Source organism: Anser anser (genome assembly GCF_964211835.1).
Source record: "Anser anser genome assembly, chromosome: 4".
Taxonomy (NCBI): Eukaryota; Metazoa; Chordata; class Aves; order Anseriformes; family Anatidae; genus Anser; species Anser anser.
In genome coordinates, this window is record NC_139724.1 from 76,177,375 (window position 1) to 76,202,626 (window position 25,252).

General features: G+C 45.7%; 1 protein-coding gene across 6 annotated transcripts in view; it reads right to left on the reverse strand.

Moving 5' to 3' along the window:
- SLC4A11 (solute carrier family 4 member 11) overlaps positions 1–25,252 on the reverse strand; it is a 144,419-nt gene that overhangs the window by 56,598 nt on the left and 62,569 nt on the right. For 5 of the 6 annotated variants that reach the window (XM_083833302.1, XM_083833303.1, XM_083833300.1 and 2 more), the window contains exons 3-6: positions 15,986–16,138; positions 5,543–5,589; positions 878–1,109; positions 200–262 (exon numbers count right to left, since the gene is read on the reverse strand). In XM_083833302.1, the coding sequence (XP_083689428.1) occupies positions 200–262; positions 878–1,109; positions 5,543–5,589; positions 15,986–16,138 (495 nt within the window). The remainder of the gene's footprint in view (positions 1–199; positions 263–877; positions 1,110–5,542; positions 5,590–15,985; positions 16,139–25,252) is intronic. The other variant, XM_083833301.1, reaches the window with a different exon arrangement.

A 25,252-nucleotide genomic window follows, 5' to 3' on the forward strand; every position in this document is an offset into this window, starting at 1 on the left:
CTTTGTAATTACTGTTCTCTCAGATCATTTTATGGCACTGCTTAATTTGTCTTTATTGGCAGAAAGCCTAAATTAAAGGGATTACAAATGCAAAGCTCTAAGACAGGCAGCAAGAAGTAACCAAAGCATGAACATGCTTACTACATGCTCAGGACTTGACATATCTGTTAAACAAATTCACTCAGGCTGTGACAGTTACATTTGAGATGCGATGTACATGTTTGTATATTCATTCCTGTTGGCTCTGAAACGTCATGGGTGCCTACAGAGAAACAACGCTTAGTTAAGCTTCTTCACATCTTGGGCTAAAAGGCAGTGTTTTAGACTATGCTATGACATTCAGTGGTAGCTTATAGAGACACGTAAGCTAAAGTTGGCTGGGGCTACCCCAGTTTTGAATTTATGAAGTAAAACAAGGAGCTTATCGCCCCTTCCAGTAGGCTGGGAGCAACACAAAGGCTTAGCCCTCCCCAGCCAGCTACTCATTCAAAGCAGTCAAACTCTCCCAGCCTGTGTGAATTCAGATGGAGAATCACAAGGCAAAGGAGCCACTTCAGAAGGGACACCAGCAAGCATCTCTTCACAAAACCAGATCTGACACTTTATGGACAATCACACCTGATGGGTCCAGACAAGACACCCCAGTGCTGGAGACTCCTCCCCCCAACACACCAGTACATCTCATCTTAGTGAAATAGGGACAAGACTCCACCAACGCAAAACCTTGGAGACATGAGTCCCTTCAGTCTAGGTCACAAAAAAATTAAATCCTAGTGTCACATGCAACATGCAAACCTGGGGATCATGCAGTAGTGAGTATTCAACACGCCCCCCAATAGAAAGGATGACATAACAGTAGTTGCAAACAAAGAATTACCATTCCCTTCTCGTGGGGTCCCTGAATCTGTGAATAAAGTGCTCATGATTTTTTCAAAGTTGCAGCTTGGCTCTGTGTTCTCTGGATCCTCAGCAAAATGTTTCAGCATCTCTCTAAGAACATCGTCCAAGGAGGTGGCTGTTTCATCAAGGATGATGCTGGCTCTGGCCAGGAACCCATCGAGGTCTCTGTGGGCTCTGACTTCCTCCTCAAAATTCTTTAACTTCAGGTACTGTGTTAAGAAGAGGTCAGAGTGTTAGACAGTTGTACATAATACCTAACAAAGGACTAGGAACTTTGTAGTTCACAAGACAGTTACGTTACTGCCATGAAACCAGTGATTTTGGAATCACTTTCCAAATCCCGCTATCGAAGAGGAGTTGTTTTATGTTATTAATGCATTGAAGGCCTGCAATTTCAAGGCTTATGCTAATTTAGTAACCATGGGTGAATGCCTAGGCACAGTTTTACACCCTGATGTTGAAAGCAGTACTGAAAAAATAAATCAATTTCATTGCCAAGGATAAAGCGCAGAAGTAAGTCTAAAAGCATAAACGCCTAAGGAGCATTTAAAAGCTTCTTTTGGTCTAAACAATTCAAGATGTTTGTAACAACATGGGCAAAGTTACTAGGAAGAAATGAACTCTCAGCTCAGAAGCATGAAGAATTGTCAGCGTGCATCTCAGTGCATCTAAACGAGCTCTCCAAGAGCCATCTCTGTCCTCCTAGTTCAGGAGCTTGAAGGGGGAGATGGATTCCCATCCAGCCCACCACCTTTTTGCACTTAAATTCCTATTGTTCCTACTCCCAAGGAAGTTTTCTTTCTGCATAACATTTAGCTTTGAATCAATGTGTGACAGGAGGAAAAACAGATGGCAGACAAAGGCTGGTACTGTCTCAACTCTCTGCTGCCGCAGTCAGACTCACGGGCCTTGATATGGAAGGAACAGCCATGCTGTATTGCAGAACCTCAAACCTTTTCTGCGTTTGTCAGCTATGACATTTGTTAATTGAATTATCAAACTACAGATGCGTCGTTCCCATTTCACAGTTCTTAGAAATCCGTGCACGCAGTTAACACTCATGGTAGTGAGTCAAGAGCGGCTGACAGTCCTGTCCTTCAACAGCTTGAGACCAAGCAAGGAAGTGGGAATCCAGGAATCACACTGTTACACAGATCTCCCATCCCACAGGAGGCCAGCCAAGCTTGAATTCACGAGGGCAAGGACGAGATTTTGGAGATGCATTTAAGCCTTCAGCTCCTATTAAGCTCAGCGAGAAGCACGCTCTGGATTGCTTTTACAAACCTGCCACCAAGTTGCCTCCACAAGCAGGACCTTGGCACGTTTCCCCATGGTATGGGGCCGCCCCACAGCCTGAGTCACAGATCCCCTCCTCTCACACGTACCCTTTCTACCTTTTCCATTTATAGCCTAGACACAGGGAAAAATGCTAACATCTCACTAATTACTGTAATTATCACAGCAACGATCAAGTTGTCAGTACACATCCATTGCAATTAACACTGTTTTACTTTGCATCAATCACTTCTTACAGAGCCTTGGAGGATTGGGACTGAGGATTCTCTGAAGGCTTTTACCACCATCCCAAGGCTTTATTATTGCCATCTGCTTTTAGGAGAGGAGAGGGTGACACAGCTATATTATCACCCCACATAAAAGAGGTGTATAACTGCAAAAGGCCAATCAACCTTAGATCAATAGATCCATCTTCCCTGTATGAGACCAAGTTAAAATACTTATCACCACCTGTTAATGTTCATGGGATCACCTGGTGACCAGCAACTGTTTCTCAGAGGTAACTTCTTTCAGCTCATCCAGCATGCAGAGCCCCATGTAGGTTGTAGGTTCAAACAGCAAAGGGACTAAACAACCTAGAGAGGACTTAAGGTGGATGGCAGAGGAGGTAGCAAAGGAAGTATTGGGAAGGTCAAGAGCAACTCGAGTGCCACAGCATCAAGGAGCTTTCAAGCAAGCAAAAGGGGCTTCGTGTCATCATGCTCCCCAACACTTGAGAGAAGCCACCAGAAGGAGAACTGTGGAAGCAAAAAGTTGGCTGATGGAGAGGAAAAATGAATCAGAGGCATTCAGAGGGCTGTTATCTGCCCACATCATCTCAATCAACACTGATTTCTCCAGCGATCTGCACAAGACAGCACTATTTGCTTGCTGCGGCAGGACAGCTCTGTCAGCTGCTTAATACAAGTCATAAGGGTTCAGCTCCAGCTCTGCCACAAGCTCCCGGCAATGCCTTCTGTAAATCACACTTTATCCTCCTTCTCCTGGTCCTTTAGAGGAAATAGGGGCAATAACTGTCATTATTACTCCCATAACATTGGGTAAGATACACACGTAAAACACCGTGAGAGGAAATAAATATATCACAGCCTAGCTGAGACAAACCAAGAGCAAATTAGTTGGATTGCTGGTACAGCAACACCTCAGAGATAGCTCAAACAGAACCTACTCCAGTCAGGACACCCACTGCTTTGAGCAGAAATTAATGACTACTCCTTCAGAAATATTTTTAGCTAGATCGTCAAGTCACACCAGGATACTGGATACTGGAAGCTGCCGAGCAAGAAACAAGACAGATACCCAATACTCATTTTAATAGCTTCAAGTATCCTCAAAAGCAAAGCCATACAGTACATTGTGGTATGAAGAGAAGCTGTTGTGCAACAAAATCATGTTGAAGCAACCTCTCCTGACATCAGGCAGGCAGGACTCTCAGCCAACCACTCTAAGACAAAGCTGCACATTCAATCCATGCAAAACAAAGCTCTCAACACTCATCAGGAAGGTCCAAAATGGAAGTTATCAACCTGGCTGTTGCTCTGGAAACCAACCCCACTTAGATACACTGCAAGAACCATAGGAGAAGGTGCTCCCAAAATACATATTGACCTGAGCACAGCCCTGTCTGTGCTGCTGCCACAGCAGAGGTAGCACTTTGCTCAGAAACACACTGGGATAGTGATTGAGTAGTTGGAGCTGTCAGCAGCTCCTCCTTATGCCTACCAAGGACCATGCCAGACAAACTTGCCCAACACATGGATTGCCCTTCAGAAACTCCAGAAGTGGCACAGGAACCATGGACTACCACATGAGGCAGGGACAAACCATGGGAAGCACCTATAGATAAAGCTTGTGACCCAACCACTTTTATTCTAGCAGTTCTCTCTTCCCAGGCACTTGGAGCCACTTCTCCTGTGACCCAGGACCCAATTTCCTTAATATTTGAAGCACAACAATTTTACTTGTCCTCCACAGACACAAAAACTGGCAATTAGTATATTTTCTCAAGCCTTGAGAAAGCATGCTATCCCTCTGGTATTTGTTGCTCAACAACAGGCTAAAGTGCTCAAGCATGAACTATAGGCCAGAAAAGCAGGACTCCTACAGCTCTGAAAAAGAAAAGAGCAGAAGACAAGCCACTTACATGTTAGCAGCTTCCAGCTATTTCTTATCAGAAGCTGATCCTGCATTCAGGCTTAGAATTTGCACTTTAAGTGACCAAGTTCTTAGGTTACTTTCAGTCAAGTGTCAAGAACTCAAACAGCTTGGGCAGTAGTATTAGGCAAGACAAATTATTAACAGACATTTCCGTTCTTGAGCACAGAATAGCTGATTTTAACTTCCATACCTTGTTATCAAGCAATATTTAGTCTTTTTTGATGTTGTACTTTTAAACTTGGGGAGTAGAGGAAAAATTTTTCTGCTACAGGTATTTACACATTTTCCTCCCCATAATAATTCAGCCTGCTGAAATACCTTTCAGTATTTGAGCTTGAGGCCTAAAAAGTCAAAGAAGTTTTGGGATTCCCTAAAAGGCCCTTAGGGCTTCAGTGCAGAAATTTAAATGCCCACATTATAGCCTTCAACGAAGCCTGCAATATTTGATTTGCCAGCTTCAGCGATGCCTACAGTTTACACATCAGCAGTCCCTCCAACCTGCAGGTAGGACAAGAGTTGAAACAACTCCGAGCATCATGAGTCATGCCTCACAGCCCTAAAGATTGAAAGTGATATTAAATATCACCTCATTTCCTCCCTGCAAACTTTGTACTTGCATAGATGGAGGTCTGCACTACTCCAGCCTATACGAGGTTTTGTGTGTTTCCACCTTATCAAGTTACCGTCTCAAACGCAAGCGTAAACTAAACATTTCCCAATCGTCCTCCTAGACCGCATGTTTCCAGGGAATTCACTCCTGCTGAACCTCGTGAAGGCAGATCTGATTAGCTGGAATAAACAGGAAACCAAATCACAGCAATGTCTTTTGGGTGTTTCTGCTTTCGGCTAGAGAGCAGCTAAGCAGCCTGAATCTCTATGGTGTACATTTGGATCCCTTTGCAGGCAGCTGCAGAAAGAAAATGATGAATTAACATGTCAAGGAATTGTCTGGGACAAAAAACAGTGAAACAATCAGAATTACATAGAAATTGTTTGGAGAACAAGCAGCACATGGCTCTTTAGGTTTAAATGAAGACAGAGGAATTCAGGGAAAGAGGCATTAATAAGGCCTGTTTAGGCCAGTAAAAGCCTCCTTCCGATCCCCACAGAGCACAAGATCCTTTTCTCTGTTTCTAGATTATGAAAAATAAGTTTATGAAGAACAAGTTTTATCACAATTCCTGCTTACCTTCCTTGATGTGTGTAGTAACACGCAGCCAGCACTTTCATTTTCAGCTGGAAAACAAGAAGAAAAGTTATGTAGACAGCATTACTGCAACAGGTCGTTACTATTACAGGTACATGACAGGCAACAGGAGGCTCAGAACAAGGTGAAGTATCACTCTTGGCAGAGAACCCTCTCTAGAGAAAAGCAGAGATTCAATTTTTACAACATTTCCCATTTAGGAAATATAAACCAAGTACAGAAGCATCCTTTATCATTATCTGATCAGCTTGGGTTTGCCTTGCAGCTTTTTTTTGTTTTTCAGATTCCCTATGTATTTTTATCCTTCACTCCCCCCCCTTCCATAAAATCTAATTCCAAATACTTTAGGTAATCATTTAATCCCATGCATCGTTGTTTGATAGATTGAGGCTAAGATTGCATGAGTCACGCTCGCTTGGAAACCATTCTTGTCCTCGTTAAACAGTCAACAATAACACCCAGGCACTTCCAAAGGAGCGGGCTGTGACAGATCACACACAGTGACTTGAAGATGAGCACATTAATGTCCTGTCAACTCACCACTCTGCCTCCATAAATCTAAGCATAAAGCAACAGAGCTCTTGAGAAAGAAAACCGCTGTTTAGAGGCTATTAAATGTCACTATGCGGTTGAGTTACAGGGACAGGGGTACCCCAGAAGTTCCCGGTGCAGACTTCCAAGCAGCAACATTAACATTTTCTTAGAGCATCTACGAAGCAGGTTTTTTTTTGTATGAGCTGAAAAGCCATAAACAAAATCCAGCTGTTTTTGCTACAGCCCCCTCTGTACTGCTTGCATCCAAGGTAGTTTCTCTGCAACATCCCTAATACTGCAGGTACTGTTTGTTTGTTCTTCTCCCCCATCTTCACACTTGGGGAAAAAAAGCCCCAAGATTGTGCTGCTACCAATATTACACAGGAAACACATGAACAGTTTTCATTCAAATGAGTGTAGTGACAGCATGGAAAAACCCCCACTGAAAACCAAAAACCTTTCCAGAAGCCAAGCTGTGGAAAAGTACAGAGATGCAACACGGTGTTAGAGATACTCAGAGGAGATTGTTTCCTCCACATAACTGGATTTCTAAGTCCCGACCAACATGAACTGCTCCGATCCCATTTCACAGGCTGACCCCAGCATGAAAGCACCTACAAGCTCAGCCCTGCTGCCCTCCAGAAAGAGATGACCAAGAACACAATTAAGTTGCATACAGAGTGAAAACACCAGAACTCCAAAAAGTGACTGATTTATTACACACAAAGCTGCTTTATCCTAAACCATCCCTGATCAACCAGGAATTCAAGTCATGTTCTCACTTAAAAAGTTAAAATGCTGGGACTCAAACTGGGAACAGAGTTGACTGCAGTAGAGGAAGAGAGGGAGAGGGTTGTCTTTATCTCTAAACAAAATAAGACGGTTCAGAGGCTTTGGTTACATCACCCAACTTCTTCCAAAGTTCACTTGGATGCTGTGCATGTGATTAAAAGCATCACTTAAGACAAGTCTGCTGGCGCAACAGTCCCAATTATTACTGCTTTTGACACATCCTTTGGAAAGCACAAGCTGTTTTTATCTTGAAAATGCTATTTATTATTAAAAAGCAAGCACCCAACTAAACCAGAAACATCAAGCATTTTCCTCAGGCTTTTACATTTGTAGTTCTCCAATGCTCGCTTACCCAATTTACAGCCTAATTACACATGCAAAAGTATGCTGGAAGATTTGGAGGTCATAAATATTCATTGAGAGAAAACATGTTTTGGTTCTTGCAGCTTTCGTGTGAAATAGCTCCAGATAGACAAAAACACCCACAACCTCGAACAATAGCGGACATGCGTTGAGGCCGATATCCGCAGATCTGCGATCTGTCCTTCACACCACCCTTTGGGATGCACGAAGGCAGCAGAAATTCGTGTTGTCCTTTTATCACGCAGCATCTCTCGGCTCCTTGTACCAGTTTTAAGTGCGTATCAATCCTCTCCACTGACAGCTCTCGGGTTCTCATCTCAGGTGAGCACCGAGCGCTGCTTTATCAAAGCGAGCAAAAACATCTCATTACGTCCCTCGAACAGGGGTCTTGAAAGAAGAGAAGTCTGAAGACTTCTCAGAAAAGCCGTTCTGGGTAGGGAGGTGATGTTTTGGAAGGCTCAGAGCCTCATTCATCATTTCAGCGAAGCGACACGCTGCTTAGGCTCAACCCAGGGAAAGGAGACTGATGGATATCACCAGTTCTGGGCTGTCACCTTTAGGGCCCATTGGAGCACAACAGCATCACAAAAGGAGAGTAGCAAGTTAACTGGAACATGAAAAATGGAAACACACACCTCAAGTGTGTTTTTGCCTGGCTTATGAGCCAGGCATTTACCTACTGCAGGGGAACCTGCTAAGCAAACCCAGGATAAAGCCATGCAGGAGGTTGCCTATGGAATCACTATTAGAGGCTGGCTGGGATGAAGCTAAAACCTACAAGAGATGTGCCTGCCACTTCTCCTCTTCCTCCTGGCACTGTCATTGCTTCCCTCCCATTTTGGAGGAGCTGGAAAGACGCAATACCTTTGATCCTTGCAATCTCATGGAGCAGCCCTTGATTAGAGGCAAGTAGGATACAGAAAGCCATAGGTTCAGCCTCTAACAGCAAGGAAGATCCTACCCAACCACCATCAATCATGCCTTACTACCAGGAATAATAGCCAGATTTCACACCTGGGTGTCAGGATGAAGTACACTTAACTAGAAAGAGATCAGGGTCACATAACATTCCCGTTTCTATTTTTGTGGTTCTGCTTCACTGGACAGACAAAGGCTGCAGAAGTTTATTTTAAGCACGTAGGCTAGTTATGGGCATTTCGTTGTCTTTGTCCCCACACACAGTTAAAGGAGAGCTGGCAGGGCTGGCCAGCCTTATCTGTTAGGCTGCGCTCCAGGTCCTGCCCAAGGGACAACCAAAAAGTCAGCAACCCATCTCTGACATCCCCTGGAAGCCACACCAAGGAACGCACGCATCCCAAATTTCTAGGGCACACGCAGGCGAGCACACAGCATTACCAAATATGCTGCAAGCAGCTCCCTGGGAGTTAACATCTATGTTAGCAACAGTGATGAATTGCCAACATTAGACTTGCTCTCATGGCCTCGTGTCAGCACACTCAGAGCCCTGGAGGGACACCGTGGCATGCCTCCATTTTTTCTTTCCCATCACTTGGGGAAGAACAGGACCCGACCAGCTTCTAGATTTGAAGAAGGCAACTTAATACTTGGAGGCAAGAAATGCATTTGCTGCACCTAAAAGGGATTCCACCCTAGCTTCCCTTTATGTAACTTCATTTCTCTGCATTGCTAGCAGTGAAGCTTCCTACTTGCCTCCCTGCCCCCCCTTTTCCCTCTTCGGATTATATTCCCTATGCAAAAGCAGCCCTAAAAACACAAAAACAAACCCATGGAAGTCACACTGCAAAATTCAAGGCTTTTCACCTTCTACCTTAGATCCCCTTTCACTTCAGATCACTTTTCCACTGCCTCTTCCTTGCACAGGTCCCCAGTGCTGCCCTTAACACCCAAGACCAAAAGCCTTTGGACCAAAGCAGCTCTGGATATTGATAGCATCTCTCCTATAAATAGGAGTGCAAATTGGAGAGCAGGAATTTTTTGGCTGTGCAGGTGTCAGCGCACATTGCTTTAGATCTATGTGCACTCCCCAGCACGCCTGCACAGTAAATAGACTAATAAATCAGAGCAGAATGCGACATTAGCATTTTCATGTTTTTCCTCAACAAACAAGGATCTGACGTAAGTGGAAGTATTTATTCTAAAACAGCTATTTTGCCTAGGCAGGGGTGATTTCTCCAGGGCCCTGAGCAAATCTAAGCCTCAATCACTTGGCACTGAAGAACATCGCAAGCAACAAAAACTGTTTTGGTCTTTGAATTTCTCGCCTAAGAAAATTCAAGCCCATCAACACATAGTACAAGAAGAGCTCACAAAGAAGCTACAGAGGTACTACCAGCTCTTTTCTGGCACCGAGGTATTGCACAAGCAGGATCTCAAGGGGGGGCCTTTGCTTTGCTGTCCTGCCATTGCTGTGCTGACTCTGGACTCACTCCCAACCAGCTTGAGTAATTTTGGTTAGATATAATTGTTAGCTAAGTAATTATACCCCTACTATCCCACATTCCCACAACAGGGCAGTGGGCTGAGGTGCAGCAGAGAGCCTAAAACCAGCCGGGTTCATCCTTAAACTGACACATGGGTTAAAAGCAGGGGGACTCGGCAATAGCTGCTGGTGTTTGGAGCAGGCTGGAAAGGGGCCGGTAGGGTACAGAGGAAAACCTCACCTGGATAATGCTCAGCACAGGCACTGTAAGCTGGGCAGGTGAAGGTCTGTTCCCTCGCACTGCTTTCCTGCAGAGGGATTGGAAAGACAGACAGACTGACCAGGGCTTTTGCACAGAGCCAAGGACAGGAGCTCAGCAGCACCACTCACCACACCCATTAACTCAGACATGCACTGGCCACAAAAGTGAATTTTTAAAGAAAAAGCTGCAGCAGGTTTTGTTATTAGATTAGAAGCAGGGGAAGGAACAGGGGAAAGGTGTTTTTTCTTTTCTCATGCCAACTGAAGGGAGAAGGCATCCAAAAATCCTGGGGGAGCTGCCCTGAAGCAAACACAAGGTGAAGCACCTAGAAAGACGAATGCTGCCTTCGTGCACTACAAACCACCCCCCGCCTCTTTCGGCTCCGTAAGCACCGCTTTGAAACCACCCCGGTCAGGAAATTCGGAGGGAGGCCGTCCGCCCCCCCCCAGCACAATCGGTGCATCCACTTTCCATCAGGGTATAGGAAGCTTCGGGAGTCCGACATCCCAGGCTGACATCAAACTGCTAAAACAGGAGTTTATCAGATGGAACGCGTGGGTCAGCATTGTGCCGTGAGACATAAAAAGGACCTTGGTATTAATGTGAGGAAATGTGACTATTGTGTGCAGAATGATACCCATTCAGGCCCAGACCACTTGTCTCTGGACACTACTCTCTCTGGAATATCCTTGGCGCCAGCATCTAGCTTTTCTCCTCGTCCCCTTAAAAAAAAACCATCTCGGCAGGGGCCGGGAGCTGAAGCACCGTGTTTTGCTGCGGCAGTGGCGGGCGTGCACGTGCGTGCCGCTGGAGCGGATTACAGGAAACTGTTGATTCTCCATATCTAGGAAGGATCAATTGTCCGGAGGGGTGGAACAGGCTTTAATTTCTCGTGAAGCGTAAACCGTGTTCCGCTACTTCCCCCCTCCCTCTCCAACAAAGCCCCAGCCTGGCCGCGGATTGGCTTCGCGCTGCCAGCGGGATTTTGTCTTCTCTCCACCCCAAAAATCGTGCTCCAGACACCCCCCCCCTACAGCTGAAGCCACCAGGACGAGCATCGGCTGCAAGTAGCAACGCATACTGCAAAAAGTTCAGCAATGACAGCTCTGCAAATCCGTGGCAAACCACGCCCTGGAAAAACCGTGCAAGCCACTACTGAAATCTGGGGAAGGAAGGGAAGGCGAACTCCAAGCTGTTCGAAGACCCTAAGCTGCCAGAATAAGGTCCAAAGTATGAAAATATTCACTTGGCTGACTTCAGGGAGCTGCCAAGCAGATCAGGGTGTACCACGGCTGCCTGCAAAGCAGCCTCCCTGTGCCTGTTGCAAACCCACCGCAGCACACCAGGCTCGTACTGCTTGTCCGCCAGCTTTCAGGCTACACCTAAACCAAATTTCTGTATTTGTTTGCAGGGATTTATTTCCAAGGATGCTGCGGATGAAGCTACCCCCTAGTCTGATGTTTCTGCAACAGGCTGAAACAGCTGCAGCCCAGGCTCCAGGAAAAAAAATGAAATTCACATCCAGATAGCACTAATACAGAAGGCTTAACGCACCTCTGGGTAGGTGAGAATAGGAAAGCAGTTTTAAAGCCAGGCGAGGGAGCCTGCAAGACAGTACACTGCTAGCCTGGTAGTTATGAAATATGCAGGGCTTGTAGCACAGGTCTGGAGAAGAAAGGTTCCCCCACAGCCTGCACACTAACTCGCTGATGCCCCCATCCTCTGGTAGGAATTCCCAGGGACTCAAGCACCAAGCTTGATGGATTTTCCACCTGCAGCACAGGAAATATCCCTCTGCTCCTGCAGTGGGGATTCCCTCTGGCCTGGGGCATGGATGTCAGGGAAGAGGTACTTCGTTCAGGGCAGGACTGCAGCACCAACTCCTGAAAGATTACACACGACAGGGTACAGACCTAACATTTTATTTGTACGTGTTTATTGCTACCTCAGCACACGTCTTAATCTCTTTAAAAAGGATCTTGACCTTCCCAAAAAAACACAGATCCCAAATCCAAGACCAACCAGCTTCAGATGAGACCCACCTTCATGGTGGAGCTGCCAGCGTTTGCTGGAAACTGATGTCCCCTCATCACCAAACCCGAAGCTGGAAGGCTCAGAGGCAGAAGAGAATAAAGCTTTTCATCAGCTTCCACAAGGAAGCAATAAAACACCCAGGAGAAAGGACCCAAGTGTCAAGAGACGGAGAAGCATTTTAGTAGCTGTGAATCTGCACCGGTCTGGGCTCAATATTCAAATGCAACAGCAGCCAGTATTAATAAAAAATGAGACAGCCCATACCTTACCCCCTAAATTTCTTCAGGCTTTCCTGGTTTATACACATCTGTGCACACCGCCCAGCATTTTATGGCAATGGTTAATTGTCAGAGTTTTATGGGCCGTGCTATGTTTTGTTGGCTCAATGTTTAATCCCACGCAGTGCTCTTTTTAAAAACAGTATTACAGTAAAGTGCATCCAATTATGCTTGTAGCAAGCTGTACATCCATCATGCAGAGATTAACAGCTCGACAGGATGATGGCAGAGCTGTCACCATGTCTGTGATTCGACTTACGGTGCCTGCCAGCACCCAGCCCCTGGGGTACCAACTCATCCCCTCCCCAAGGGAGATTTTTGGATTTTGTTAGCCCTGTGCTAAGGTAGGCAGGAACCTTGCAGCAGCTTGCCAGAAAAGGTGCCAACATGAGAGGATCTGGACACCACACTTAACCAAGAGACCAAACTGATGACCAGAAGAAGCATCCAGAGGCTTACAGATATTACAGAGCTGTATTTCTTTTCAAGTCACCTTAGGTTTTTCCTGCAGGAGACTGAAAAAGTGTATTTTAAGCAGTGAGTGCATCAAATGCTAAGGACCAAGTCAATACAGACAGTGCTGGAGAACTTTCTTCAGAAGATGGCCCATGGTTGGGGTCCCTCAATAGGGTTCATAACACGAGAGCAATATTGAACCCTTTGGCACAAAGAGGTTTTGGGGCTCAAAGGCTTCACCTAGCTTCAAGAAAGCAATGAAATGAGATAAGGATGGCAGGACATCCTTGCCACATTCACTTTTCCACTGTGTTTAAAAAGCACTGGCATAAACATTTCTGGAAAGAACTTAGATTGTGAAGAGAGCATCTCTCCTCCCCCAAGTTCAGGCTACTTCCATCAGCAGAAGAGCTTACAGGGCTCATCTTGGCTACTTTCAACCACCTGAGAAGTCAGTTATGCTTCTTCTACAGCCAGGGACCAATATGGTATGTGTAAAATCAACTCTGGAAAACACTTCAAAGCCACCTCTGAGAAAGCACTGGCAGCCTAGATAATGAACACCTGCAGTCTGATGAATCCTATTGCTGATACTCAAAGGACCTGGATTTTTGCTGCTTGTCCCACTTTTTTCCCCTTGACAGCATGAACATCTCACTTCACACCTATCTTTCTTGAAATTCTCAATTCCAGTTCTGCCTGAAGCCTGTTTTTAAAACCTCCATCCTTGTGTTTGGGAAGGGGACCCTAGCACATCAGAAGTCCATTTTTCCTTAAGCATTCCAAACATCTCAGCTGAAGAAAAGGGACACAACTAATACCACTGTCACAAACATCACTGCTTGAGGCAGATAAGGAAGTCTTTTTTGTCCTTTTTCAAATGGAAGGGAAAATACAGAAAAGCCCAGGAGGACACACAGGGAAAGTCAAGCTTCCTCACATACAGAGGAATCCACAGCACTCGCATTCCTCATCCCCGAACAATGCACCCCACGGCATTAAGCCCAGACTTGTCATAGCAGAATACAGTCCCCCTTAAGTCTTTCAATTGAGATGGCATTTGTAAAATTGCAGGCTTGAGAATTGCTAGATATTATTCTTAAAGTCACCACTCAGATTCAGAAAGCAGGCTTTTCTATAGTCAAGCAGAGTGCTGTGCTATGTCTATTCTGCATCACCACTTCCAGTAACCACACGCTATAGATCAATCAGGACTTGCTTGTAATCCAAAAATCACTTCGAGCAAACTTACAAACTGAAACTGTGATGCCAAGCATAATCCAGAGCCCTTGCATTTAACCTCCAGAACAGCCAGCACCCACACAGGCAGGCTCCAGGCTTCCTCCAGCTGCCAGGATGAAAGCCAGGTCACTGCCATATTCCAGAGTCCACCTTTTCCTAAGCACATAGCACAAAAGCCAGGTTTGCTAACCCTTCTCCTTTACATTTAGCATATGCATTGCAGAGTGCATTGAAATTGTGTACTAGGGCAAAAGCAACCTGTAGAAAAAAATTAAAACCTAAGGATTTTAATGATAGCAAGCATTTTAGATACCTTCACTGTTCAGTGCTAGCTAGGCTGGTTGGAAGCCCCCTCTACATCGCTCTCCATGTCAGGCAAAATTTCTAAATGATGTCAGCTTGGCAGGGGGTACAAAGAGCATAGCTTCAGGCAGGCATATCCCCCTGCAACACAGCTGCCCAGCCACCTCTTTGTCAGCCTTCTCCCCCTGAGGGGCAGCACAGCACTAGTGCCAGCAGAATCAGGTTGAGCTGAAATCCCTGCACTCAACTCCAGAGCTCTGTGCACTTCCTTTTTGAGCAGCTCTCCTCTCCCCCTCCCAAAACACTTGTCCTATACAAGTCAAGCCACCACAGCTCAATAAGGGTAGAAGTCCCATGGGTGCATTTCACTGCTCACTCTGCACCAATGTAGCTGTCCTACAGGTCCTCCTCCCCTTCGTGAAGCTGCCTCATAGCAGGTATGAATATTGCTGAAGCAGGCTTAGGGGAGTTTATAAATATAGAGCTACCTACTCCAGGGCCCGAGTGTCAGAGCTTGGCACACAACAGTATTCCCCTATGCTGTGGGTAGATTGGGAATAATTTAAATACAACACTGGATGCCCATGCACAACTGATGCTTTGTTTGCACTTCCCCATCAATCAGTGGGCCAGTTTTTCAACAAACATACTCCTGGCTAGGACCAAAAAACAACCAGGTTTCACCAACACCATGTTGTCCTGTGGCTTGCTGCTCCTCCAGGAGCCAGGAACAGAGACTAGCCTACCTCAAAAAGCTTATCAAGCAAAAAACAACACAGGGCTGTAGTCCTGCATGCACATGCTTACCCAGCCCGGCACAGCAAGGGGAACAAGAACATTGATTTCATTTGCTGATGCAAAGCTACACTTGCTCCAGGTGAATCACTGGTTTTACTCTGCAGGGACCTGACCTCTATCAGAAGACTAACAAGGCTGTGTTTTCCCCTTCATTTCCAGTCTACTTCAGTGCAATGGGCGTGGGGATTGATTCCAGACAGCACAGTTAAACCCGAGAGGCACATATGTGACACCAAAAGTCCCTCCGCACACTTTTTACCACCAGCAACTGCTGGAGAACAGCAACTGACCTGTACAAACCATGGCTCTGACTCACCTCCAGCATTTTGAATCAACATAAAACATCAAAAAAGCTTCAAAACCCCTGCATCTTAGGAAAACCCAGAGCCACACTGAAGTTACTTGGAGACAGTACATGCACCAAAAAAACCCCAACTGATTTCTCACAATAAAGATTTCTCACAATAAAGATTTCTCATTAGGAGATCTCTCCTCCAGCGATCAGCCTACAGCACCAAAAGCAACTGCAAGTCCTCGGGCCCTAAATGCAGAACAGAGTCTCACTGAACCTGTCCTAGGCTCGCATACATTGTTTTGTTTTCAAAAAAATCTTAATTTTGCAAGGGTGGGTGCAAAGTCACCCAGCACAACACTGTACAACCGTGTGCTATACAGCCCAGGTGACTTTATCAGATGTGTAAGCATTCACTGTGTGGTACTTTTTTTTGTTTGGGGGGGGAGGGGGGAAGGGGGAAAAAGGAATCAGGACACTTCATACAGATGGCTGAAAACTAGCACCCAGAGGCCAATTTTTACTGGGTTTTCCAAATCTCTCTCCAAAAAAAATCTCTAAGCTGAAATCCAACATGCTCATGGTGCAGCCTGGAAGGAGGGCAGAGCAGGGTCAGCCATTTCATCTCTGCTTTTGTCCTCCCAAGCTCCAGCAGGAGGGTAACACTCACCAGCGGCATTAGGCGGCACCTCCAGGTTGACGTTGACGAAGAACCTGATGCTGTCCCCTGAAACGATGGAGGAGTTCACAGCATCGAAGAGCTCCTCTCCCCCTGCCTCCTCCTTGGCCTCGCAGCCATCGTCCGTGTCGCACTTGAGGTACCCTGCCAACAAGAAGGACATGCAGTTAGCCACGCTGTGCGCTGTGCCGGAGCCATGGGGGCATACATACGCACTGATCATTGCCACTAAGGGCCAGAGCCAGGCAGCTGTGGAGGCACCAGGGCCTCACGAGGGCCTTCTTTGAGCCTTCAACTGGCAACTGCCACAGGGAAGCGAGAATCAGCTCCCGTGAGGGTCTGTCAGTGATGCTGAGGCCTGTGTTCAAAATGGCCGCTCCACAATCCAGCTTGGCATGTAAACATGGGCCTGCTTTGGGTGTGGGGTCAGGGCAAGTGGCAGCCCTGTCACCAGGCAGTATCACCAGGGGCTGGATGCCACCAACTGAACCTCCTCAGCACCCTGCACCTGAAGCAAGCAGTTTCAGATGGGTTCTGTATGACCCTGCTGGTGGGGCTGGCACACAAGTCTCCAGGTGCACCATTGAGCAGTTATTTTTGTTGTTTGTGGAAATTAAGGCCCCACATGCAGTAAATCAGCTCCAAATCCATTAAGCACCACCTCACTCAGGTCAAAAACCAGTATGAAAACAGACTGGGGTCCAAAACACTGGTAGTTTTCAGTGACCCTGAAGCAAAGGCAGTGCCACAGCCCTCCCCAGCCAAACCCTGTGTTCACCCCACTGGCAGGGTGGTTGGTGTGCTTGCATTTTAGCAATTTAAAACAGAGAGGGGAAAAAATGGTTTCCAAGGAGACACCCAATGCAAATGGACAGACAGACTTGTCACTCCCCACAGAGCCAAGCAGTAGGTCACAGGAGGTGGCAGCACCGAGAGACAAGTTTCTTAATTACAGCAGACAACTCCTTACCCTTTCGCAACATTTCTAATTAGAGTTTAACCTAGTCACATTCAACAGCAAGCTGGTTCACTGCAACATTTTATTATGAAGCAGCTGGAAAACTCTTGTGGTGAGCTCATGTATCATGTATAATTAGAAGAATTAGGGACATTATAGAACATCAATTTTTTACATTACCAGGATTATTCAGCAGCTCCTACCCATCTTCTGACAAGTCTTTTATGCCTAATTTGAGCAGGAGGGATATATTTCATTAGCTTGCTTTAGGCATTATAGCAGAATGAAAAGGGTGAGCTTCAAGGCAGGAGCCTGAATAGAAACTCTAAAATACTGATGGCTTTTTTAAAGCTTCACGTGAGCAAATGTAGGTGCAGCAGCACCAAGAGAAGCAGCTAAAAGCAGTGCACACAGTCTGAGGGATGTCGAGCCAACAGCTCACTGCTGCAAAAAACAAGCTGTGAGCGGGGAAGCCACAAACAGGAACTGTGAGGCAGGACAGGGGCTGCAGCGCTTCCTGCCGCGAGCACTGCACCGACACGGGCTCGTCCCGACTGCTCTGCATCTCCCAAGGAAGGCTCAAGGAGCAAAAGGGGCTCAAACTTTCACATGACTTCTAAGCCACTTCTCTGAGGTGTTAGAAACCTATCAAAAAAATCAAATTAATTATCCCTCTCCACCTCTGCCTCCATCTGCCTGCTCAGCAGTAGAAAGCATGAACCGGTCCCATCTGAACGGCTCTCAAGGCTTCAAGAAAGCATTCAAGCTCCTGCTGTCCCCATCCAGCCTGTCAGCCAGCCAGAAATACACACCAAGGGTGCTGTCCTCTGCTGCTGCTGGAGCTCAGGCAGCTGTTTCCATCCCTGCACGATGGAAATTTGCACAAAACAGCCAGAAAAAGAGGGACAAGCAGAGTATAGGAAACAATTAAACACTCCAGGTATGAAATAGGGTTGGCAGACATACCAGGACTGAGGGGCAGTCTGTACCCTGGAGGGACAGACAGGTTGCCTGCCAGCACTGCAAACTCCTGTGCAAGCATCTCAGCCCCAAGCAACGTGCAAAAGCTGGGGTTTAGCTCCTCCAAAACAGTTGGTGGACACCATAACCTCTCCTCACCCATGCTGAGCACCCACTAGTGTTGACACACCCCTGATGCCAAGAAACCTTAGGCAGCCCTGCAAAGCAAAAAAACCAGCCACAGGTGGGCCAAAATCCACGATTCTGGCTTTTCCATCTCAGCTATATCCAGAATGGCAACCCCAGAGAAGATGTCACAACAGGTCTCCACCTCATCTTTCCTGGGGAGTGGGTCAGACTACAGGCACACAGGGTCGTTTGAACACACTGTACAGAGCATGAGATTGAGTTTTCCCACCACCCTATCCCAACGCAAATTAAGACAGATAGGTAAGAGCCAAGCATACAAACTTCTACATTTGTTTCCCAATCCCAGTGCAACTGGCTCGATAGGAGAGCAGTAGTGGTAAGCCCTGAAAGCAGAGGGGGCTGGAGATGGGAGAGAAACTGTGCAGGAGCTGGAAGAAGGGCAAGGGTGGAGTAAGATCACAGGGCTGGGCAGAGGTCAGTGAGGACTCTGGCAAGGGAAGCATCCTCAGTTCCTCCCTCCTTAGGGGAGGAAAAAGCAAAACAAAAGGCAGCCGAGTCTCGTGTCCCTTGGGCAAGGGACAGACAAAACACACTGCTTGCAAATAATCCCGAACCTGGGCTGTACAGGAACTGCACTCCCAGGCAGGTGTCTGCTTTATCACTAAACCACCTCAAGGCTTCAACCCAGGCTGTTTTGAATCCATCTGCTTAAGCCTGCCAGGTATTTTAAAATGCAAGCAACTTATACCTGTCAAGCACAGCGTCACCTCGAGGTAAGGAGATGAGCAGCGTGCATGGCAGATGCACCTTCCCTGTGGACACAGCTTGAGAGCCGCCTCCAGCCCTGGCAGCTGCTTTCCCATCACCCTGAGGACTGCCAAGTGCCACCCCTGCTTCCTGAGGGGCTGCAGATTCCACGAGCAATAGCAGAAGCTGTTCTGTTTCTCTTAAATCTTCAGCAGTGTTTTGCAGAAGTTTGGAGCAGGATCTGATGCGTCCATTGCATAATTTGTGAAAATATTGATCGCGTTTCCATATGGAAGAACTCCAGTGCTTTGCAGCTTGTGCTAGGAGTAGTTGCTTAGGGGATGTGGTTAAACACCTTTTGTGCCTCAAATTGGCTGGGGCAGAGTTAAAGACCTCCAAAGCAGCACCTCAACACCCTATATCTCTATCCCTGCAGATTGCTATCTTTATAGGAAGGCAGCACTTGCTGAAGTGCCAGGAGTTACATGACAGGGTGAGTCAGACCCCTGAGCACAGGAAAGGCCACTCCAGCCTGAAATAGGGTCTAAAAGCACTACAGTAAAGAAATTTTGCTGAGCCTGAGGCTAGAGTTAGGAACCAAGTTAAGGCTGGCTGAGAAGATCAGCACAGCCCTCCTGTACCTTGAAGAGCACCTTATGGTAACAGGACGATTTCCCTCAGCCCTACAGGACCCATCTCACAGGGGACAGAAATGGGAAGTCACAACAAGTACACATGGCCAAGCACAGCAGGCACCATCCTAACGAAACAAAATCTGCCCCTCACAGGGGGCAGCCAGAAGCAGCTTTGACCTTAAGTCCTTCTGCATCCGAGCCCATCACTTGGGATAGGAAAATAAGCCACACCCCACATTTTATGGGGTGGCTAGGAAGAAATGCAGTTTTTCTAGACATTTTCCTCTAAAGCAGTCTCCCTGAAATCATGCCTGGTCCAGGACCATCTCAATACCAATCCCCAGCCTCCCCTTCACTCCCATCACCACCCCAGTTCTGCTTCTATCAACCCTCTCACAACACGAAGTGCTTACCCTGCAGGTATTTTGATTTGGATCTGGCCTTTAAGAGCCCTGGGCTTTGAACTGGAAGAGCCATGAATTAAGCTGCAGCAAGCAGAGGTGGCATTACCTCTCCCACCACTGTCTTAGCAGCACCTGGCAGCTGCAGCAATAAAAAACAGTGGAAGAATAGTTATCAGGAAGTACAACTCCAATCCCATACACGTTCCCTAGAAAAGCTTAATTGCTCCGTGGGAGCAGCGCTCACAGCCCAGGGGCTGCAGACTTCTCCAAGGAAGCTGAAAGTCCTAATCAAAAAATTCTCCTGGGAAAAAACCAGCTATGTTCCTAATGACATCATCCCACATGCCAGGCTACGAGACTCATGCCAGACACAGCCCCAGCATAACCTTTCGGTATGCCTCAAAGGAGAGACAAAGCCAATCATGTTATTTTAAATCAACATCTGCAAGCATGCACACTAACCAGGAGGTTAGTACAAATGCATCTGTTCACACTTCACTGCAGACTCGGTTTAGATGCTTCACCTGCCTTCCTGTGCTAAGGAAGAGTTTTCTATGGGGAGATCAGGAATTTTTGCTTTACTGTTACCCAAACATTGCACAGTCTAGGCGTGTGTGTACTACACAGGAGGAATTTTTTGTTTCAGTATAGATTGCTGCTACTGTTTAGACAGCAGTTGCATAGATGAGAGTAAGATACACATCCACAGTTTTTCTGTTTTACTCTACTAATCCAGCTAAGATCAAAGCTTATCAAGAGTTGCTAACTTCTGCCAAATCTCTGCAAAAATTGCAGGTTTTATTTCTGAATACGCCATATGTGATCCTTAAGACTGAAAAACTCTCAAAGCAGCTTTTCTGGAAAGACTGATTTTTATCCTCAACTTCCAAGGTAGTCTACGCTACAAGCCTGGAAAAGCAGGCAAGCACCTGTTTGCACAACAATGTCAATTCCTTCACCCAAATCAAACCCCAGCTTCCAGAAAACTGGGATGGCATCTCTCCTCCTGAAGTGGTAGTTGTTCCTGCCCATGAAATCTCTTCAAAAAGCCAGAAAGTTGCATTAAAAGGGTACTTTTGGGTTCACACAATTGGCAGTTCAACAAGATGAGGCAGTCACATTAAATCATCTCAGCTTTCTTAAATGAATTTAATTTCTAGGCACAGAAGGTATCGAGTCACAGGACAGCCCTTTCTGCAAAGCAGCACTGGTCACCCCACCAGAGGGGCAGAGTAGCAGCATGCACTGTGCTCCTGTCAGATCCAGCCTCGCTCATTTTACCCAGGAAAAACAAAAACTTGCCTTCTAACTCCACTGCTTTAGATGTTTCTGTCACCGATCCTAATCCATTCAGAACTGAAACCCAACAGTTGGCCTCACCCTTGGTGTTTCAAACCATAAGCTTCACATAAGCCAAATGGCCAGCTCTGCTGCAGTTGGATTCGATCAAGCACAGGAGTTTGCAAGTTCTTGTTTCAAAGAAGCCCAAGTGCTATGTGGACCCAATTTCTCCAAAGAAATGCAGAATAATTATAGGATGTTAATTATAGAAGGATGATCAGGAGCAGTAATATATATTATACAGCTTTTAAAAATAAGGGGACATCAACTTTGATACAGACATTACCCTAAAATCAGGTCTGGTTCTTCAAGCATCCCAGTGCTCAGCTGTAATGCAGTGTTAGGGGTCTCAGACTGAATTTAAGTGAGCTTCGTATGATTTTTCCAATCCTTTGGATTTTCAACTTGTTTAACAATAGACACTCGTTTTCAAGAATAATTTTCAAGAAAAGCATGAGGTTTTAATTAGCCTAAAATGATCAGCCTGAGCTGAAAGTTAGAGGGCTTGCCTTGTTCCCTGAGCACTGCAGGCTTGTGGATTCATTACACCTCTCAGAAAACACCTAAATTCCCTGTGTTGAGTGCAAAAGTAAACTCAATAACGGAGCCTCAAACTCCATGTTGACCTTTACACAATGCACTAAAGCGTGGACTTGTATTGCCTCCAAAGGGTAGACAACCTTACAGTTGGTTAATATTGGCAGGAACAAAGCCATCAAGAAATGCAAGGGAAGTTAGAAGCACTTTGCACAAGCATTACCAGTTCTCCAGTCTGCACAGTACTCCAGAAACAAGAATTTATATAGCATCCTATATATACTAACCAATGCAAGCTTCTGGTCACACATCACAGGCTGATTTCAGCATAATTACTTATCAAAAAGTCATTTGAGACAAGAACAACTACACAGGTAGGAGAGCAGCTTTTAGGTAAACATTTGCATAGATTTTACATCTTCATGCTGAGGTTAAACTTCAAAGTTTGTTTTCAGATTTTTTGGTAACTCATGAGAGTCTGAGAAGCAAAACATGAAAGATTTCCTCCTTCCTAACAAATTACTCCATGCCATCGACAAGACAAATTAGTGCTGTAGCCACAGAGAAACATTCTCCAAAAGCTATCACATCACTTTTTGCGAGGCTGTCTCCAAATTAAAAATTTAAGCCACGTTGATTAAATAAAGCAGTTCTGTATACAGCTGGATGCTTGCTAGAATTTTAACCTTTTTCCTTTGGTTCACAGTTGAGATATTCCCTGGCAAGGCACACTATTTTCAGCCTAGGGAGATTTACCTACCCCGTGGCAGGCAGCCACATGGATGGTTTATGCCAGCTCAGAAGGCAGGAGAAGGCTACTGGGGGCTAGGGGTTGTCCACAGGCTGTGTTGTTGGACTGCTCAAGGCCTGCTGACAACAAATTGGCAAGATGCATCCAAATGTTCCCTCCCATGCTTGTGTTAGACAGCCTCCTTTATTAAGCTGAATGCTTATTGGCACAGGTATACAGATGGCTTTTCTGGATCATTTAGGTGAGATTTAGAAAGCATCTTCCAAGTCCAGCCCCTCCACAGGTAGCTTACGAGAAGCAGAATAGCTGGGGATGTGTTGGCGATGCTTCTCGGCTCTAGAGAAGCTATTGGGAGCCCATCAGATATAGCTTTGTGCAGTAATGGCCACCTGCTGTGAATGTGTCAACCCATTCCCTCAGCTTTCAGAATGCTTCAAGGCCACAAATTAAACCACAATTTCATCTGGTTAAAAAAAGTAGCAAGTATCTAGCAGGTGAGTCACCAAGACAAGATCCACATCTTCGAGGTCACAGATCCCTCCACTACCAGTCAGCCATAACTTCAGCTGCGTGTTTCCAACCCTATTTTGAGTCCGTCTTTTGTCATGAAGAGCCAGATGGAAATATAAACTTTCCCCTGCCACTTCAGTAATAATTCATAACAGAACTGAAAGAACTGATCTGCTACAAAAAAAGCACCCAGGCACTTTTGAATTAATTCCAGTATTGTATTTTGCAGCCAGATTTCTAGGAAATGTTGTGAATAATCCAAGTAATTCAGTGGGGCTTTGTTTTGTTTTGTTTTTAAAAAGCACAGCAGCACGTGGAATTTCAGTTCTGTACCAGAACCCACAGAAATCAGGAGTGTTCATTTTATTATAGGCCTCCCTGTAGACAGTTCTCAGAAATACATCTGCCAGAGACCCTCTCAGCCTCCCCCTCCATAGGTAGCAGTAGTGTATCATCTGCTGTTAAACTGGGCATCTCATCAGGGAAACCCACTGCGAAAGAATTTGTCCCACAAAGACATTTAGATTAATCCCCTGGTTGGGCAAACAATTCCAAGACAGATAGAGACAAGTTTAAAAAAATACACAAAAACACCACACATACCAAACCGAACTGAAAAACAAAAACAAGTAGATAAAATATATCCAAACATCCCAAGCCAGACTGGGGCCTTGGGGCCCTTCAGCACAACTGCAATTTATTGTGCCAGCAAAACCAATTAATAAGTCAGGGGGGACCAAGCAGTAAGGGGATTTGCTCTGGAAGACAAAATTTATGATGCAATATCTGTTGAGCCAGCTTTAAGAACAATGCAGCAATTCAGATATCCCCAACGCTACACTGCGACTCCATCCGTGGGATTTTGCAAGAGGAACTAGAAAGCCTCCGGTTTTGTGCCTTATCAGAGAAAGTTCTTGTGCCAATTAAGCAGCTCATCACACACTGGCAGAATTTAATCATTTGCAGGTAATCGCAATGCCCTTAGAGCTAATAGACTTGTAGTGAGCACTGGCTGCTCACCCTCCCCATTCTCTCAAAGAAGGTGCAGGAGGTTGACGGGCCAGTTCAGGGTTTGGTGAGTTATTCTCAATGTGGATTGTGGAGCTGCATTTTATCTGGATTCCCAGTATTCTTCACCTTCGGATTGGGTCTACAAAATCTCATTAATCACCTAAATTTGCCAAGAACAAACCTCATTTGAGAAAACCTTGCTGATGATTCAAGTGACTTTATTGCACAGTCCACACCAACAAGTACTACTGCACAATGCCAGATTTTGTTCATTTGTTTGTGGAAAAAGGCTCAATCCAGACATAAAAGAATGGGTAGAACACACAGATTTCCAGTGAGATATTGTTGTCAGAAGACAACTATTAAGTCTGATGAAATACATGAATCAAAACCAAATGTGGCCAACAACTGCCACGCATACCTGCTGTCACCACACTTCACATCGGAAACTTCTAACTGGGCAGACATGAACTAATTTCCTCATTTTTCATCCTAATATTGCCTCTACAGAAAGATGTTAGGCAGGTTTTTTTCCTGCCAGCCGTATCACACGCATTTACTTTCTGCAATGCACTGAAGAACACAGCCATGGCTTTCAGCTTAGTTCTTCCAGCAGTAGCAAAGAACTGGAGGACACCAGAAACTTGTAACTTGTGACTAAATACATGGGCTCCTTTGATCAACTTCCCAGATTTTTAGCCGTTTAAGAAGTCATCAGACAGAAGACTATAAAAACCCCTCTGAGCTTTCGGAATAGTCATATTAGCATCCGTTCGCTAGAAAATCCTTCCTGGGCTTTTCCCAGCTCCTCAGTGACTAATAAACAGAGCTACAAGTTATTAAATGCCACAGTAAGTTTTTATGAACAGCAAATATCCAAGCGAGTCTTACAACGCATTGTGTTGGTGCAGCAATTACCCTGATGATGATTTAAACTAAAATTGAAATCTCAACTTTTAAGGTCTGACATTGCTGCAGCTGTTACTGAGAACACAACAAGAATAAGAAAAAAGTTAGCTGGCAAGACACAGTCTTCAAACAGAGCCTCAGATATGGCCTGGAACAAAAACATCCTAATTACTAAGGATACTGAAAACCATATGTATGAGAGATCTCAGGAGGAGATAAGGAAAGAGCCCAGCTGTGCAAAGAGCAATAGTATCAGGAGAGATTTCTCAGCTGAGAGGTGAGGGAAAAAAGTGCTAAGGAAACCAAAGGAAGGGTTGCTTTTTTTTTTTAAAAACAGATTAGGAT